The sequence below is a fragment of the Calliphora vicina genome, chromosome 3, assembly GCF_958450345.1.
Source record: "Calliphora vicina chromosome 3, idCalVici1.1, whole genome shotgun sequence".
Lineage (NCBI taxonomy): Eukaryota > Metazoa > Arthropoda > Insecta > Diptera > Calliphoridae > Calliphora > Calliphora vicina.
The window spans coordinates 7,629,392-7,648,397 of NC_088782.1; the positions used below are offsets into that span (position 1 = coordinate 7,629,392).

A 19,006-nucleotide genomic window follows, 5' to 3' on the forward strand; every position below is an offset into this window, starting at 1 on the left:
CGCCAGAATTTAAACATAAATGTTTTTCATTTGACAAATATTTTGAATTGTTTAAAAAAAAAATTAAGATGCCAGTCGAAATACTGAAATGAAAATATAAAGTTTATGAAAAAAGACCTTATTATATATTCCAATCGATTCTATTAGGAGCATAGAGCCTCAACTAACTTCTTCCATTCATAACTGTTCATCGCAAAAGTTTTTACTTCACTCCAGCTTTTATGTATTTTTCTAGCCTCGCTATCAATTTGTCTTCGCCATGTATATATGTATGTATGTGCTGGTCGGCCTCTTCTGCGACTCCCCTGAGGGTTCCGTTTGATAGTATTCCTGGCAAGATCGGTGTGTCCAATCCAGTTCCACTTGCTTCTCTGTATTTCTACACAAGCTTGTGTGGCTTTTTTATTCGGCTTACAATGTCTTGACTAAATCCGGCTTATAACAGCTCCGAGGTAACATAATCTTTCAACTTCTTCTAATATTTCAAAACTCCTTAAGCTTAAATAAATATCATTTTGAAGTTTAATAAAAAGGTGAAATAAAAGATGAAAAACATTTTGAACTTGTGCCCCGTATACTACTACTATATATCGTTGTATACAACGACAAATATATTTCTATAACCTATATAATTGATTTATTTAAAAAGATACAAGAAACAATAGCTGTGTATCAGATTAATAAAAAATAAAAATCTATGAAACAAAATTCAAAACCATAAAAGAAGTTTGCACAACATTTGACGTCACACGTTGTGCCATTAAAACTTTAGGATACAAGTTTCAGAGAGCCTGCTTTTTCAGTTATTTAACCAATCAGAGTTTACAATAAATATCCACCTACACAGATACTTACACTCACTTTTATATTTTGTTATTTCCCAGCAGTTAAGCAAGTAGTCAATGTAACCCTTATAGCCATTAATTGTCACTAATGTCTTATCAGTTGGCCGACTCCAATTTATATATTTGGGTCTCACTTTGTAGTGCAGAGAGAAGACAATTGCTTACTTTATACATCCCAGGTAATCTAGCATGAAGACAATTGTCACTTAAGTGTCTATAAGTAATCTAGAGTGTAGTCACTTTAAACGTTTTGTGAGTAATTCGTAGAAACTGGTTTTATACAAATTGTGTTGATATAATTCTCATACAGTTTATTTTTATTTTTACTTAAGTATACTGATATCCCATATAAAATAGCGTGATGTTAACAGTCACTTTAGTGTCTCTTAGTAACCTATAGTGAAGTCACATTAAACGTTTATTTTGTAGTGCACTTTAGAAAGTAGTTATTTTAGCCACTAGAAGCAATATATTGGAGGGTTGTGGAAGGAAGGTTTGTTTAGAAGCAATCGTTTATTGGACTGTATATGATATGTCTTTTTAGCTGACCATTTGAGGTCAATTAGCACCCGCACATGTTAAAATAACTAGTTATGTAGCTGATCAAGTTACCAGTTAGGTAACTAGTAAGGTAACTGACGCTATTTAACCAGTATGTGAATCCAATGCGTTGACTACTCTGGACCAGCTATTAGACAGCCTCATTGTAATCAAAAATGGTCAATTGACCCCCTGCTTAGGACATGCACGTTAGACTGTTCCAAATTTTTTATTTTTTTTTTTGAATTTTGGAACACATTCCATCTATTTTTTTTATATACATATGTAAAACTATAGTTAAATAAAAAGTTTTGTCTTTCTATCATTATTGATTTTTCTGCTGTTTTTGTAAATACTAGGCTTTGTGTTATATTTCTCATCAAAATCGGCCCAAAAATATATAACATTACGCTATTTTTCCATGATAAATTCCAAATATTGAAAAATTTAACTTTTGACCTTCTCCATTTAAGGGTTGGTGTTTTCCGATTTTAGTAAAACTTTCAGACTATATTTAAAATTACACGGACTATAATATTCTTAATAAGGAAATTCGGCTCATTCGCCAAAAAAAAAAATAGTTTTTCTCGAAAATCGCAAAATTTAAATCGCAGGTACGGAAAAACATATTTTTATTCCCTATTATATTCGCAATAAATCCCAACGCGATGATTAAATAATTCCGAAATTTGTTTAACAAAATTTTTAATAGGAATAGGTTAACGTTATCCTAAGAAGTCAAAAACTCATATACAAGTAAATGTGGATATATTTTAAGTAAAAATAAGCTTTTATTTTAATATTTCTCAAAATATGTTAATTTTGTTCCTACATTTCTTGTTCTAGTGGCCTGAGACAAGTTAATGGCCTGGAGATTTATTAATAACTTTAACCAATTTTTGTGTTTTAATCTTATTAGAAGGACAATTAATTACACATTTCGATTCTTTTAAATTGAATTGCAAAAGTAATTATTTAATGGCAAAATTTTTACAATTTTTTTTTTCCCTCAATGAACCTCAGAACTAAATCGCAGTCGGCTCGGTTTGCAATCATGATAGAAAGACAAAATTTCTTATTTAACTATAGTTTTATATACATCTATATATATAAAAACAAGTAAGGAAGTATGGTCGGTCAAGCCCGACCATATAATACCCTACACTAAGTAAAAGAGCAAAAACATTTTTCTTTTAAAATTTCAATAATTTATATTTTTGAGTGATTTTCGGAAGTGGGCCTTATATGGGGGCTATGAACAATCATGGACCGATCACCATGGAATTAGGGCGTGTGATTTATGTCTATATTAAAGTTAACTATGTTGAATTTTGTGTGTATACCAACATTTTTAAGCGATTTATGCACGTTAAAGTGATTTTCGGAAGCGGGTCTATATAGGAGCTATGATTAATTATGGACCGATCGTAACAAAATTTGGTGACCTGAATTTTTTGTATATAAAACTTATTTGGAGCGGAATTTGTGGAGATACATATATAAATTATACGTTTATGACCGATAAAGTCCAATTTCGGGAGGACATTTGTGTGTGGGCTAGGTGAAATAATGGACCGATTTCAGCCACTTTCAATAGGCTTGGTCCTTGAGCCGAAAAAATAAAATGTACCAAATTTCATCGAAATATCTTCAAAATTGCGACCTGTACTCTGTGCAAAAGGTTTAAATGGACAGCCAGCCAGTCGACCAGACGGACATCGTTTAATCGACTCAGAAAGTGATTGTAAGTCGATCGGTACACTTTAAGGTGGGTGTTAGACTAATATTTTTGGGCATTACAAACATCTGCACAAACGCATTATACCCTCCCCACTATGGTGGTGTAGGGTATAATGAAATGGTCCATGTATGTAATGTCATCACGTGAGAACGGCTAGAGCGATTTTGCTGATTTTTTTTAATCGATTCGAAATTTTCAGGAGATGGTTTGTAAAAAAAAAAAATTCATAAATTCCGGGTAAAACTCGGAAATTCTTTTTTTTGTGAGTCCAGTCAACTGCAATAAAAAAGCTGCCTAAAGTATGCAGTACAAATTTAGATATTTTATTTGCAAATAAATAAGAACAGGCTGGTGTGCGTGGGTTGGAGAAACTTGAAGAACTAACATAAGTAAATGCTACCGGGCGAAGCCGGGGCGATCAGCTAGTGTATATATAAAAATAGAGGGTATGATTTCTAAAATTCCAAAAAAAAATTAAAATTTTGGGACCCCTAATGCACGTGTTAAAATACCTAGTCACGTAGCTATTGGAGTAATTAGTTCCCACCCTAAATGATGCGTAAAATCACTAGTGCGCAACTGTCTCCTAGAACTGCTGGGTTACCTTAGTGCACCGGGTACTAAGGAAGGAAATAAGGGAGGGTGGGAGTAACGAAGGTATTTTTAAGTCTAAGATGATCGAAATGTCATAAAGTGAATAGTGTTATTTCAATATTTGTAGCATCATTAAAGAAAATCATTAAGATGACACAGATAATCTGGGTAGTAAGAAGTTAAAGGCTGATAATTAGTATATGCAATCGAAATTCATGCATATTTACATAAAATGCATGAATATGAATATTAATAATGAATAAATAATATAAATAACTAGATGTACATGGGATGTATCTTGATGCAGATAATGTCAAAAGCAAAAAAAAATAACGATGACTGACCACAGGAATTTAAAAGGCAGGATTAAAATAAACATGGGAGATAAAAAGCGTTTACACTGTTTAAATGTTCATATGTACGTACATATTAACAATTTGAACATTATATAACACACACTAGATACTAAATGGATGAATGAAAGAATGAATGAATGTTCCATTCAATTATACAATATATGTATGCATGAAAGTGTATCTATGAGGGTGTGTAACTGTGTGTTAAAGAAACTTGTGATAATATATACAATTGAATATTTATGTATGAATGTATGTATGTTAGTTGTTTGATTTTTCAAGTATCCTTCCAACTGTTGCTTTTCCATTTTCTTGACTTGTTGTTGTAGTATAGTGTGATGATGATGATGATGCCAATAAAGATGCGGGAGCAACAGTATAAAAACCAAAAGGATGTACAGGAATATTTTAGTCGTTGCGTGGAATTCACTTAGAACGAATGTTACTTTGATAGTTGCTGAAGCAAAAGAAGGATAACAATTTTAAAAGAAAAAAAGAAATGAGTGGTTCGGGTAAAGGTTTATTGGGCTTGTGGCTCTATCGCAGTGGTGAACAAGAGTGGGCCGTTAAACAAGGCAGTCCATTGCATGGACAACGCTCAAATAGTAAAGAAACTTCTGGAAGTTCTACTGCTATAGTAAGGACAATTTATTGTGTTAATTGTTTAAAAAATAAATTGTAATTGTGTTGTCTTTTCAACTTGCCAGGATAAGTCTGGATTTAGTGTTAAAAACAAGGAAAATCCGGTGGTAAATGAGCAATTTTTCCAGTACGGTTCGGCTGGAGACCGGGTATCGATAATTTTCACTTTGAAGAATCAAGTGGGTAATTTGGCGCGGGCTCTGCAGGTATTTCAAGAGCTAGGCATAAATGTATTGCATTTGGAATTGTCACCACTTGAAAGTGCTACGAATCAGGTATGTATCATAATTTGGGTTACTGAATTTTCGAATATTAGTAGAGCCAAAACCCTTAAAGAGATTTGAAAATTTGTTTAAACCATTTGAAGTTTGGAATCTCTCCCTGTTATGTAGATCTGAATAAACAGGATTTACTCGTTTCAAACTTATTTCAAAGTTTAAAATCGTGCGATTTGCAGAACATCAATTTGACAATTGTTCGTTCTTGAAAATCATTTTTGAAATCAGTCGATTTTCAGAACAAGTGCCCGACAATCACACTGGATTTTTTTAAAAAAAAGAAAACAAGTTAAATTGATATATTTTAAAATATCGGTAAATATTGTTCAAATATTTACCGACATAGCTGTGAATGAAAATATTTATTTTAATGAAAAAAATACAGGATCGTATTGACTTATGCAAGTTTCCAAATAAAGAAATGAGAACGAAGATTCAGATATTTCCAGTATTTCTAATATTGTCTGTATATATTTACTTGAATCTGGGTCAGTTTATTTTGAAATTGTTTTATTAAAATTGAGCTAAATAAAATGATTGACAAATCCTGAAAAACTCAGAATTGATCTCGAAGGTACGACTATGTTATGAGAGGTATTGAACTGATTCCAAAAAGCAATTCTTAAATTTTTAGAATTGTTTTTAACAAAATTAAAAAAAAATAAATAATTGCTATACAAAAGTAACCTGTTTAGTTCACTTTAGATTACAAACTTCAGAGCCGACGCTCTCTGTCCAAATTAGCTAAAATATTATAGTTATTTCCATTCCGGATTCATTTGATTTTCGATGACCGGCTTTAGTATTTGGGAATGGAGAAAAATTTCTTTTATGTCGTTCAATTTATCATTTAGTTAGAACGGAATCTTAATCTAGAATTAAATATTTCTGAAAGCTTCGTTTGGAAAATTTAAAAATTTAAGTTATTAAAAATTCTCCCTTTTAGAATTGTTTTTGTTTGGATTTTTTTAAGAATATATAAGATAATAACAGAAAAACTAAGAATTATTTCAATATATCTAATAATTTTGCCGTACCTGTGGTTTGAACTTTAAGGAGTTCTGGAATATCGACCTATTTGTCGCCATAACTCAGTTTTAATAACTCAAATTCAAAATATTATTGCTCAATCTGGAAACGTTAAACCTTTCACAAAGGTAAATTTTAGTGTTTGTATAAAAATATGTTGAATTATTTTATATTTATTAGCAGATTTTAATGCAACTTTAGGGAAATTTTCCAAGAGGTCCGGGGATTAAATTTTAGTAAAAATAAACCGTTTGATGTACTTGTAGTCAAAATAAGTAGGTAGACCTTTTAAAGCTATTATAAAACACGGTCTGAGTGAAATATTTGAAATTGAACATTGGATTATTATGGATTTTTATATTAAAAATTCGGGATTTTTTTTTTAAATATTTAGCTTTTATTTTGAAACATTTGTACAATAAAAATTTATTCAAAGTATTGGCCATGTTAGCTATGACATTTTTCCATCTTTCTGGCAATATATGGATTATAGTAGTCGGAGGGGGCAAGGTCTGGGCTGGTGAGGTATAACTTTCCAACCACTTCTTGTAAAATTGTTTTTAAGAGGTATTGTAGCATGTAGCCTAGCGTTGTCATTAACCCTCCGTTAGTCGCAATCATTTTCAATTGAGACTAGTCGCAATGTATCAAATTGATATCAATAAAGAATAAGTCGCGTTTGAAAATAATCTCTTCACTTTTTATTTCGTTAACATAAAAACAATATTAAATCGAAAGTATTTAATAGAGTAACCAAAATAAAATTTCAGTAAAAACTATATTTTTATCAAAAAATAGCATCAAAAAAAAAATTGTTGGTGTATCAACCAGATCAGTTGCGACTAACGAAGGGTTAATGGATATTCTGGGTATTTTTCGGCCAATGTTCGCTTCATACGAATCAGTTGCATTCGGTACAGATTACCTATGATAGTCTGGCCAGATTGCAGCAAATCATAATAGATTGGACTCTTTTGTTCCCACAAAATACAGAACATTACCTTAGCGCCATGTATATTTGCATTGTTGGCCGGGCTTCACATACGATCTCTTACGCTTCGGGTTATTGTAATGAATCCATTTTTCATCGCTAGTAATAATTCGGTGCAAAAATGATTTTCTTTTATATCGTTCAATCATCATTTCGGACAAGCAAAATTGTTTTTCAAGGTCTCTCGGCTTCAATTCGTATGGTACCCAATTTCCTTGCTTTTGGATGAATCCTGCTGCTCGCAAATGTTTTGAAATTGCGGAGAGAGTAACATCAATATCTCTTCAATTTAATTAAGTTTCAATTCAGATTAGTTTTTTTTTTTTTGTTATATCTTTATTTTATTGTTGACTGAATGCTACCTTATTTTATTATTTATGCAAAGGACTTAAATCTGTTTATTTTGAGACAAGAACCATCCCAAATTTCCCTGAGCACGGCCGGAACATAAGTAGCCCATCTCAGAATATATAGAACCTTAATGGTTCGTCCGTTACAGTGTCAAAATCTCCACTTCTGAATCTCACAAACAATCTCTCGCACGTTAAAACCTATGCCACACATTACCATAAGCTACGGTGAGCAATCGGTGTGACTCATCGACACTTTTTTCAAATTAGAGAAGTAAAGCAAAACTTCCCGCATATTAAAATTCGACATTTTCGAAGTAAAAACAAGTAAGAAAGTATGGTCGATGAAGCCCGACCATATAATACCCTACACTAAGTAAAAGAGCAAAAACATTTTTCTTTTAAAATTTCAATAATTTATATTCGTGAGTGATTTTCGGAAGTGGGCCTTATATGGGAGCTATGACCAATTATGGACCGATCACCATGAAATTAGGTCGTGTGATTTGTGTCTATATGAAAGTTTACTATGTTGAATTTTGTGAGTATACCAAAAGTTTTAAGCGATTTGTGCAGGTTAAAGTGATTTTCGGAAGCGGGTCTATATGGGAGCTATGACTAATTATGGACCGATCGTAACAAAATTTGGTGGGATGAATTTTGTATATATAAAACTTATTTGGATCGCAATTTGTGGAGATACATTTATAAATTAAACATTTATGAGCGATAAAGCTCAATTTCGGAAGGACATTTGTATGGGGGCTAGGTGAAATAATGGACCGATTTCAGCCAGTTTCAATAGGCTTGGTCCTTGTGCCGAAAAAATAATATGTACCAAATTTGATCGAAATATCTTCAAAATTGCGACCTGTACTCTGCGCACAAGGTTTACATTGCCAGCCGACCAGACGGACGGACGGACATCGTTTAATCGACTCAGAATATGATTATAAGTCGAACGGTATACTTTAAGGTGGGTGTTAGACTAATATTTTTGGGCGTTACAAACATCTGCACAAACGCATAATACCCTCCCCACTATGCTGGTGTAGAGTATAAAAACTTAGTTGTTTACACTATAATGTTCATTAACTAAGTGAGAATAAATGACAGATATTTATGACAAATAAGTTATTAAAAACAAAAACCGCGTTCCAAAGATACAAATTTTTAAAAAGTTTAAAATTGGAGTTTTTTGTCTGGCATTTTTGGCATTAGGCTATTATATCATTATATCAAGTGTCAGAATAATCTTTTTACAAGTTTCATAATAATAAAACTTATATCGAGCAATTGCCGCGAAAATTTCTTAAAAGCTTGACATCAAACTTTACAGGAGAAGCTTTTTTTTGATTGTTGGTTAAGATATTTTCGCTGTTAGGGCTCGATATCTAAAAAACATAGTTTTTCGGCAATGATGACTTTTATTTGGATCCAAACTTAGGCTGATGTACTGGTAGATGTGGAATGCGATCAAAAGCGTTTAGATCAAGTACTGCAAATGCTTAACCGGGAGGTACATTCGGTAAACTACACCTCAGTGGACAAGAATGCCATAGTAAGAGCTCCATCATTGTCTGCCTGTTCTAGTTTTGGTGAGTAACTGCTAAAAGTATCCTTAAAATTAATTAGTTATAAACAAAGATTTTTATAATATTTGTTAATAGATTTTGGTGAAATGGTTTGGTTTCCGCGCAAAATATCTGATTTGGATAAAGCCCAAAACGTATTGATGTATGGTTCTGAGTTGGATGCTGATCATCCAGGCTTTAAGGATCCTATTTATCGCAAAAGAAGGGAAAAGTTTTCAACAATTGCCATGAATTTTAAGCAGTAAGTATAGATAAATTAAATGTAAACAATATTAATTAAAACTAATAACTTTAAAACTTAAAGTGGTAATCCAATTCCTCGTGTGGAATATACAGGCGAAGAGGTCAAGACATGGCAAGTATTTAGTATGAAATTGTAACATAAGAATTTATTAAATTAAATTATTATTTAAGGGGCACGGTATTTTGTGAACTCCATCGTTTGTATGTAAAATATGCTGTACCCGAATACATGGAAAATTGGCCAGAACTAGTGAAATACTGCGGCTATAGGGAGGATAATATACCACAATTGCAGGATGTTAGTACTTTTCTGAAGCGCAAGACTGGCTTTCAATTAAGACCAGTGGCGGGTTATTTATCGCCTAGGGATTTTTTGTCCGGTTTGGCATTTCGTGTGTTTCATTGTACCCAGTATATAAGGCATTCATCAGATCCATTTTATACTCCGGAACCGTAAGTTTTGAATTAGTGGAATTTCTTGTCAGTTGTAATATTTTCAATTTGTTTATAGTGATTGCTGCCATGAATTATTGGGTCACATGCCTTTATTGGCCAACTCTAGTTTTGCTCAATTTTCCCAAGAAATCGGTTTGGCTTCTCTAGGCGCTTCTGATGCTGATATTGAGAAATTGGCAACGGTGGGTTAATGACTAACTAAATAATAAAATAAAACTATAGTAATATATAATAACATTTAATGCTTTAAAATTTCAGCTTTATTTCTTTACTGTGGAATTTGGCCTGTGTCATCAGCCCGACAATTCATTTAAGGTGTATGGTGCCGGTTTGTTAAGTTCGGTGGCTGAATTGCAGCATGCCATTGCTGCCAAAGAAAAAATTAAAAAATTTGATCCCGAAATAACTTGCAAAGAAGAATGTATAATTACTTCTTATCAAAATGCGTATTATTACACAGACTCCTTTGAAGACGCCAAAGAGCAAATGAGGTGAGAATCCATAATGGGGTCAAATCTATACTGATTTACCCTTTTATTTTTTAGCTTTTATTTTGGGACATTTATACAATATAAATTTATTCAAAGTATTGGCCATTGTTAGCTATGTCCTTTAGCCATCATTCTGGCAACATATGGATTCCGAGCTAAAAGAACTGCTCATCTTTTGAGGCCAAGAACGAATCAAGCCAATTTCGGATACTCTATTCCAAAGTGAAGCGTATCTCAGAGAGTGCGTTCTGTATCGATCGAAAGAAATAGTAGTCGGACCGTGGTCGGTCTGGACTATAAAGCGGCTGAGGCAAAATTACCCAACCACTTCGTTCTAAATATTCTGTGCGTTTTTCGGCCAATGCTCGCTTCAAACGAATAAGATGCTTTCGGTTCAGGCTCCCTGTGTTTGTCTGGTCAGATTTCAGCAGCTCATACTCTTTTGCTCCCACCTTTGTCGATTCGGCTGGTTTCCTGGGCTTCACACACGATCTCTTACGCTCCGGGTTATTGTAATGAATCCATTTTTCATCGCAAGTAATGATTCGGTGCAAAAATTATTTTCTTTTATAGAGATCAAACATCATTTCGGACATGCTAAATCATCTTTCAAGGTCTCTAGGCTTCAATTCGTATGGTACCCAATTTCCTTGCTTTTGGATGAATACTGCTGCTCGCAAACGTTTTGAAATTGTTGCTTGATTAGCTCCCAATGATTTTACAAGGTCTTGTTGAGTTAGACAACAATCGTCATGGAGTAATGCCTTCAATTCTTGTCTTCCGTGCCAAAATCTCCACTTCTTAACCGCACAAACCTTTACCCACAAGCTTTGGTGAGCAATCAATGTGCTTCAGCGTAATTTTTAAAGAAGTAAAGCAAAACTTCCCGCATTTAACGATTCGTTGGTAAAAATTTCGACATTTTCGAAGTAAAAAAGCTTTGTTTACAAATGACAGATAAGTTATTAAAAACAAAAACCGCGATCAAAAGATACGTCAACTATTGTAAATCCCGCATTTTTAAGTCATACACCCAACAGTAAATATAGATTTTTGTACAAAAATATGAGTGATCACTGATCGATCTCCTTTTCTCAATTCATAACTATAACAAAGTTATTAAAAAAATATGCACTTAAAAATAGTTGGTTATTATTTGATTTCAAAATTTCATTAAAAAAATATATATGAAGTAAATAAAATATTGAGCTCATAAATTAAAATTGGTTATTATAGGATTAAATTTCGATTTTACTGACTTTGGAACTACATGAAAATAGTTTGATTCAATTCATTTTATTAAGTTTTAAAATTTTTAAACTAAATCTTTGTTTTAGATTTCCGAGTTTCTTAGACAATCTTAATCAATTGATTTGTCTCATCTTTTAAACTGCCTAATACTTCAAACTTTTTTTTGGTAATTAGTGGCATAATATTTTACTTTCTCAATCCATGTGTCCCAATGTTTATAGGATCCCTACTGAGGATGTACCCAATCAATTTCTCGAAATGTTTCTATTCTATATGAAGCTTTAAAAACTTTTTTACCATTTAAATAATAAAAAACTCTATTAATAGCCTGTGTCATTTTATGGTAAAAATTGCAATGGATTTTGGAGCATTCATCATGTATCTAGATTAATATCTGAATACGGCTTCTAAAATTTAAATAGAATTATAAAATAGAATTACAATAGTGGAATGACTGCAATTAAAAAAAATATAAAAAAAACTTTTTATTCAAGTTTTATCATTGGGACTCAAAATTACCATATTTCTCCCTTTCTTATCCATTGTATCGTCTATCGGTATCCACGTATATTGTTTTTTAATGATTTCTTAATGACTTTTTTTACAAGTTATGTAAATGCATATATTAATGGGTTTTGAACGCGAAATTTTCGATGGATCTTACTATTCTGAACATCTGTTGAATACTTATTCAAGCTGCCTTAAATTCCTTCTTTTAAATGTATCCAAAAATTTGTTATGAAGTTGCCAATAATAACATACAATTTTGGAATTTTCGTTTAATTTTTTACGTATTTTTACTATTTGTTAAATTTTAATATTTGTGTGTATATATTTTTAATTTAATTGAAATATATGGAAACTAAGCACTCTTAAGTCAACGAAAATTCTATGAAGATAAGTCGATTATGGGTACTCTATTTTTGTATTTAAGTAGCTTAGACCAATTATCATTGGACCTCAACAAAATAGTAAAATATAGAAATGAAAAAGTGCAATACAAACAATAAAATTATATCAGGAAAATAAAATAATGAAAAATAAAAGAAAATATGCAGTTATGAGTTAAATATGCAAAAATAAGCTATAAAACGCAAAATATGCTAAAATATGCACTAACAAATCGATGCCAAAATTCTTAAAATTGTCTGAAACGGATATATAACTAACTCATATGTTTATACGACGCACATCAAAAAATATGATATTGCATATTTTTGGTTGCCATGGTTATTAACAATTTTATATAAATTTTAAATATGTCCCAGCTCCTTTTAACAATTAAACGCTTTATAACAAAGTTATTAACGAGCTTTTCATAGAAAATTTAATTTTTGGTGGGTAAAATGAGTGATCACTGATCGATTAAACAGATCACATATCAAGCTCCTTTTCATATAAAATATAAATTTCTCCTTTTCTCAATTAAACGCTTATTTACAAAGTTATTAATGATTTCAGATATTTTAAGTTTTTTATAGAAAATATAGATTTTTGTTGAGTGATCACAGGACGATCTTTTCTTAATTAAACGCTTATTCATAAAGATATTACCGATTTAAGATATTTTGAGTTTTTCATAGAAAATATCGATTTATTGTAAGAAATATGAGTAATAATAGATCGAGCTTCTTTTCTTAATCAGAGATATGAGTGATCACAGATCGATCGATCCCCTTTTCTTTATTAAAGGCTTATTTACAAAGTTATTGAGGACTTTTGTAATTTTGTGGTTTTGAGTCATAGAAAATTTCGATTTTTGTCAAAAATACGTGTGATCGCCGATTTCTTAATCAAACACTTATTTACAAAGACTTTTGTAATTTTAAACAGAAAATTTTGATTTTGGTCAGAAATAAGAGTGCTCACACATCGTTTCTCAATTAAACGCTTATTTACAAAGTTATTGACGATTTAAAATTTGTATTAATTTTTCTCAATAGATTGTTTGCCGAAAGTATACAACGGCCTTTTGGTGTACGCTACAATCCCTACACTCAAAGCGTTGAAGTGCTCTCGAATGCCCAGAAAATAACTGCTGTTGTTAGCGAGCTGAAAGGGGACTTGAGTATCGTGTGTTCGGCCTTGCGTAAAATTTCAGCTACAGACGAAAATTTAGACGTTGAAAGTATTGCCAATATGTTGCAGACAACTTTGAATGTGAGGGGAGGTGACAGAAGTCCCAACAGTGCAATAAGCCCCGACAATTCAGATACTTCGCAACATTCAATTGTCGAGAATGGAGAGCAACAGTAGATGACTCAACGGCGGTAAAGGACAACGACTCACAATATGTATATGGAACATGTTTAGGGACCAAACATTAATTCTTAGTAGTAAATTTTATTATATTTAATTAATTATGTACGAGTACTTAATGTATGTATGTATATGCAATCAATATTTAAACTTTGTGTAAAAACAACAATTTTAACATTACTAAAGCCACTTTTATTTAAGTATTCTAATTGTTAATGTCTTAAAAATTAATTAATAACAAGTCATATTCTATTTAAATTGCTTAAATCAAAAAAAAAAAAGAAAACACAAACAAATTATTAAATGCTTCGTAAACGTCTAGCTGAGTATTGAGTTTTTGTTATTTAACTACAGGAAATCGTTTTATAATTTTAATTTTTAAAATTTACTTTAATTTTATTTATAAATTAAATCACAGTCACTGTTTATAACAAACGTACGATAGAGTAAATTCGACGAACACTGTATAAAGTAGTTGGGTATGGTCCACACACTAAAGGCGCTCCATTGGGGCCGTATGCGACTCTTAATTCGATTTAACATACGAAATACATTGAATTTGTGATACCAACTGCTGCTGAGTGCCGATTTTTTCTCGCTTACTGCAAGACGTTGCACCTTTTTCGTTGTCTGCTGATGACTAATTTTTTCTTTCATTTCAACACGTGGTGCTATTTGGATTTGATCTACTGTTTCACAAATGTCCTCGTTACTCAATAGAATTCCGGCAACAATATAGATTACTTTGAAATATCTGTAACAAGAAAATCTAAAGACATATTAAAAAAAGTTCACTCGAAATGTATTTTTGTGGATTTAATCAATATGTAGTTATAAATTCGATTAATCACTTGTTATTTACCTGACGGTTCGTGACATCTTTATATAAAATGGGTATAATAATTGTTTTAAACGCTAAATGTTGACGTAGAGTCTAAAGTAAGAAAGAAATAAAAAACGAAATATTGCAATTATTAATTTAATTAATTTATATAGAATTTACTGATAAATACATATACATGTATATATTAGGTATTAGGTGGGCCCCTACAAAATATATTTATTCAGTTTAGCCTGATTCAAAATACCGTTTCTACAAATTTTTGTTTAAGGTTTGCTGAACCTGAAAATAAACAGTAATCTTTTCGATTTGTGTAACATTTTGAATAATTTAAAAGGAATTCCCAAAAAATTCGTATCTATTTTAAAATTATCCAGTTTTTTAGAATATTATAACTTATTTATCTGGAATTATTAGCCAAAATTCTAACAAAATATATCGGGCTATTTTATCCTCTATAAGTAGAGCAGTTAATTTTTTGATGTCCAACCCCCGCAAATATTACACGAACATGTAAAAATATAAATTCTTCTGATCTTTCTAAATAATGGCCCAAAATAATAAAAATAAAAAAAATATTTAAATAAATCTGTAATTTCTAAACGGATAGTCTGATTTTAATAGCATTTGCATAGAACAACATCACCAGACCACACAAGTCCACCAAATTGAGAAACATGAACATTTTGCCTTCTGATTCAATTCGAAATATATATATGGAACCTACAAAAAGTAGTAGAAATAGTACTTTTTTAAAAAATGTAGTAGAAATACATTATTAAAAGTATTCAAAATACTCCTTTTTAAAAAAATAATAAAATACTACTCTTTTAAAAAGTTGTAAAAATAATACCTTTAGAAAATAGTAGTAAAAATAACACATTTTTTAAAAAAAGTAGTAAAAATGCTACTACTTACATACTACCAGCTTCTACTTCTGAAAAAGGAAGTAAAAGTATACTTTTTGGAAAAAGTAGTCCAAACACTACTTTTTGAAATACTACTTTCTGCAAAAGATAGTAAAAATACTACTTTTTGAAAAAAGTGGTAGAAATACTACTTTTTTTTAAAAAAATAGAAATATGTACTGCTTTTTGAAAAAAGTAGTCCAAATACTACATTATGAAAAAAGTAGTCCAAATACTACTTTCTGAAAAAGGTAGTAAAAACACTACATTTTGAAAAATTTGTATAAATACTACTTTTTGAAAAGAGTAGTAAAAATACTACTATTTTTTTGGAAAAAAGTAGTAGAAAAGTAGTTTGATAATAGTAGTAAAAATACTAGTTTTGAAAATAGTAGTAAAAATACTAGTTTTGAAAATAGTAGTAAAAATACTATTTTTGGAAATAGTAGTAAAAATACTACTTTTTTGTAAAAAAGGAGTATTTTTTTAAAAAAGGTGTAGAAATAATACTTTTTGAAAAATGTAGTAAAATACTAAATTTTTTTAAAAAGGAGTATTACTATGCAAAAAGTAGTAAATATAATACTATTTTTACTACTTTTTTCAATAAGCAGTATTTCTACTACCTTTTTCAAAAAGTAGTATTTCTACTACTTTTTTCAAAAAATACTAATTTTTTTTAAAAAAAATTATTATTTTTACTACTTTTTTCAAAAAGCAGTGTTTCTACAACTTTTTCAAAAAAGCAGTGTTTCTACTACTTTTTTCTAAAAACACTCCTTTTTTTCAAAAAGTAATATTTGTACTACTTTTTTCAAAAAGTAGTTATTTCACTACTTTTTGCAAAAAATGCTCATTTTTTAAAAAAGTAGTTTTTTACAACCTTTTACAACTATTTTTACTACTTTTTCTACAAAAGTAGTATTTTTACCACTTTTTAAAAAGTAGTATTTCTACTACTTTTTTTAAAAAATACTCCTTTTTTTACTATCTTTTTCAAAAAGTAGTATTTTTATTACCATTTTCAAAAATTAGTATTTTTACTAACTTTTTCAAAAAGTAATATTTTTACTACTTATTCCATAAAATACTTTTTTATTAAAAAAAAGTGGTATGTATTTATAATACTTTTTAAAAATATAGTAAATAGTAGTAAAAATACTACTTTTTAAAAAAGCTGTAGAAATACAACTTTTTGAAAATATTTAGTAGTAAAAATACTTCTTTATGAAAAAAGTAGTAAAAATACAAATTTTTAAAAAAAAAATAATTATTTTTTGAAAAAAGTAGTAAAAAAAGTACTTTTTGAAAAAGGTAGTAAAAGTGCTACTTTTTTTAAAAAATAGTAGTATTTTTGAAAAAATAGTAGTAAAATACTACTTTTTTTTAAAAAAAGGTTTATGGGTTTATGAATAAAAATTACGGGGGAGTTTTTTCCCTTTTCTCATTTTTCCTATTCAATTTCAATGAGAAAAAACTCCCGGGGAACAAACTCCCGCGGAATTTTTTATTCATAATTGGGCTGAATATATGTAGTAGTAAAATACTTCTTTATGAAAAAAGTAGTAAAAATACTACTTTTTTTAAAAAAAGGAGTATTTTTTGAAAAAAGTAGTAAAAAAGTACTTTTTGAAAAAGGTAGTAAAAGTGCTACTTTTTGAAAAAGGTAGTAAAAGTGCTACTTTTTTAAAAAAAATAGTAGTAAAAATACTACTTTTTTCAAAAAGTAGTATTTTTACTACTACTACTTTTAGAAAAATATACAAATACTACTATTAAAAAATGTGGTAGAAATACTGCAAAAAGGAGTAAAAATACTACTATTTAAAAAAATAGTAGAATTACGTACTACATTTTAAAAATGTAATAAAAATTATATTTTTTTAAATAGTTGTCAAATACTACTGTTTTTTAAAAAGTTAACTAAAATTCTTTTTGAAAAAAATTGTAATATAGTAGTAAAAATACTACTTTTTTTAAAGTAGTACTTTTTTTAAAAGTATTAAAAATACTACCGCAAGTATTATAAATACTACTTTTTAAAAAGTGGTAAAAATACTACTTTTTGGAAAGTTGTAAAAATACTAGAAAAAACTATAAATACTACTATTTGAAAATGTAGTAAAAATACTAATTTTATAAAGTAATAAAAAAATAGTGGAAATACAAATGTTTGCAATAGTTTTAGTGTCAACAAATTCTAGATAGAAAAGCTTTCAAGAAAACAAACTAAATTTAAATTTTTATCAAAAACATCTACAACTTTTTTGACACCACACAAGTGGGGCCATCCTAATGTATTCATACAGATATTTGCTAATATTAAATCGGAATAATAAATATGTCTAACGTTTTAAAATGTACATGCGTTTTTGCAAATTGATAACAATTTCTTAAATGAAAAGTACTCATGAAATATAACAAATTTCTTACACATTTAAAAAAAAATATAAACAAAAATATGTATCTATGATAATCATTTCAGTATTTAGCAAAACATCTTTACACAATTACTCTCAAATTGCAGTAAGGTTTGTATTTGTGATCGGTCCACAACTATATCTAATAATACAAATGATGATAATAAAAACACGCTTACGCCGAGAGGATGTTGTTGGTTGTATGATGATGAATGACGACTGCAATAACAAAAACTTAAAACTGCTGTCTACACATTTGCCCTTGATTTATATTTTGAATCGGTTTAATGTTGTTTGTACTTCGCTCCGTTTCTCTTTAAATTCTTTTTTTTTTTAAATCCCGATAAGTTAATCGCACACACTATTTTTCGAATTATTTAGTAGTGGATGTTCCGTACTCTCAAAGTATTTAAATTAGACTGATGAGATCATTTAATGAAACAAAAGACAAATGTATAAATCTCGTACTCGTACTTAATTTTTAAAAGATCATCACATTGCATGTCTCCCGATTTGCTGTTTATTTGGCGACGATCAATTCAAGTGATAAGCCCGACATTTTTTTCAAACGTCTATTGGTATAACACTAATTTGAATAAAAATAAAAGTTTTATTAATAAAAAATACACAACTACAGCAAAAGTGAACTTTTTCGAATCAGATTGTAGGTATATAAACAAATATAAACCAATGAATTTGTCAACAAATAACAAAAAATCCCTTTCTATCTGTGCAGAAATAATCAGCCCAATTATGAATAAAAATTCCGCGGGAGTTTTTTCCCTTTTCTCATTTTTCCTATTCAATTTCAATGAGAAAAAACTCCCGGGGAACGAACTCCCGCGGAATTTTTTATTCATAATTGGGCTGAATACTTTAAACTTTCCCGGAAAAATTGCCCCGATTATGAACCCCACATTCTGTGATTCAGATTACCATAAAAATTCTTTGTGTTTTAAGACATTTTCAACATAAGATTAGTTTTAATTCAATCAAAATTATAAATGTTTATTTCAATTTTAAAATATCAATATGTAGTTTTTTCAAAATTTTGTTAAACAATTTTGAAAAATTTGCATTAATTCTTGTTGTTTTATTAATATTTACTTTTACTCAATTTAAAGGAAATTAGTCATTTTACATCTGGAATCTTCCTTACTCACTTATAACTTTAAA

The 19,006-nt window shown here is 29.8% G+C and overlaps 2 protein-coding genes across 2 annotated transcripts; one reads left to right on the top strand and one right to left on the bottom strand.

The window, feature by feature from the left end:
* The first annotated feature begins 4,566 nt into the window (after window positions 1-4,566).
* Trh (tryptophan hydroxylase) lies at window positions 4,567-13,747 on the top strand. The gene is made up of 9 exons (XM_065504291.1): window positions 4,567-4,713; window positions 4,784-4,993; window positions 8,814-8,964; window positions 9,037-9,202; window positions 9,266-9,316; window positions 9,376-9,657; window positions 9,716-9,842; window positions 9,919-10,151; window positions 13,346-13,747. Exons 1-9 carry the CDS (start codon window positions 4,576-4,578, stop codon window positions 13,656-13,658), a joined length of 1,671 nt encoding a protein of 556 aa, XP_065360363.1. The 5' UTR covers window positions 4,567-4,575; the 3' UTR covers window positions 13,659-13,747.
* An 83-nt stretch (window positions 13,748-13,830) lies between these two features.
* On the bottom strand, window positions 13,831-18,263 carry LOC135954431 (uncharacterized). The gene is made up of 3 exons (XM_065504603.1): window positions 18,010-18,263; window positions 14,524-14,595; window positions 13,831-14,430 (listed from the first exon to the last, which is right to left on the bottom strand). Exons 2-3 carry the CDS (start codon window positions 14,538-14,540, stop codon window positions 14,058-14,060), a joined length of 390 nt encoding a protein of 129 aa, XP_065360675.1. The 5' UTR covers window positions 14,541-14,595; window positions 18,010-18,263; the 3' UTR covers window positions 13,831-14,057.
* Between the last annotated feature and the right edge of the window lie 743 nt (window positions 18,264-19,006).

Bases quoted from the DNA above. Each gene is read 5' to 3' on its own strand.
- Trh (XM_065504291.1), top strand. From the start codon at position 4,576: ATGAGTGGTTCGGGTAAAGGTTTATTGGGCTTGTGGCTCTATCGCAGT. The intron at 8,965-9,036 runs GTGAGTAACTGC...ATTTGTTAATAG, and splicing joins GTCTGCCTGTTCTAGTTTTG to ATTTTGGTGAAATGGTTTGG. The intron at 9,843-9,918 runs GTGGGTTAATGA...TTAAAATTTCAG, and splicing joins ATATTGAGAAATTGGCAACG to CTTTATTTCTTTACTGTGGA.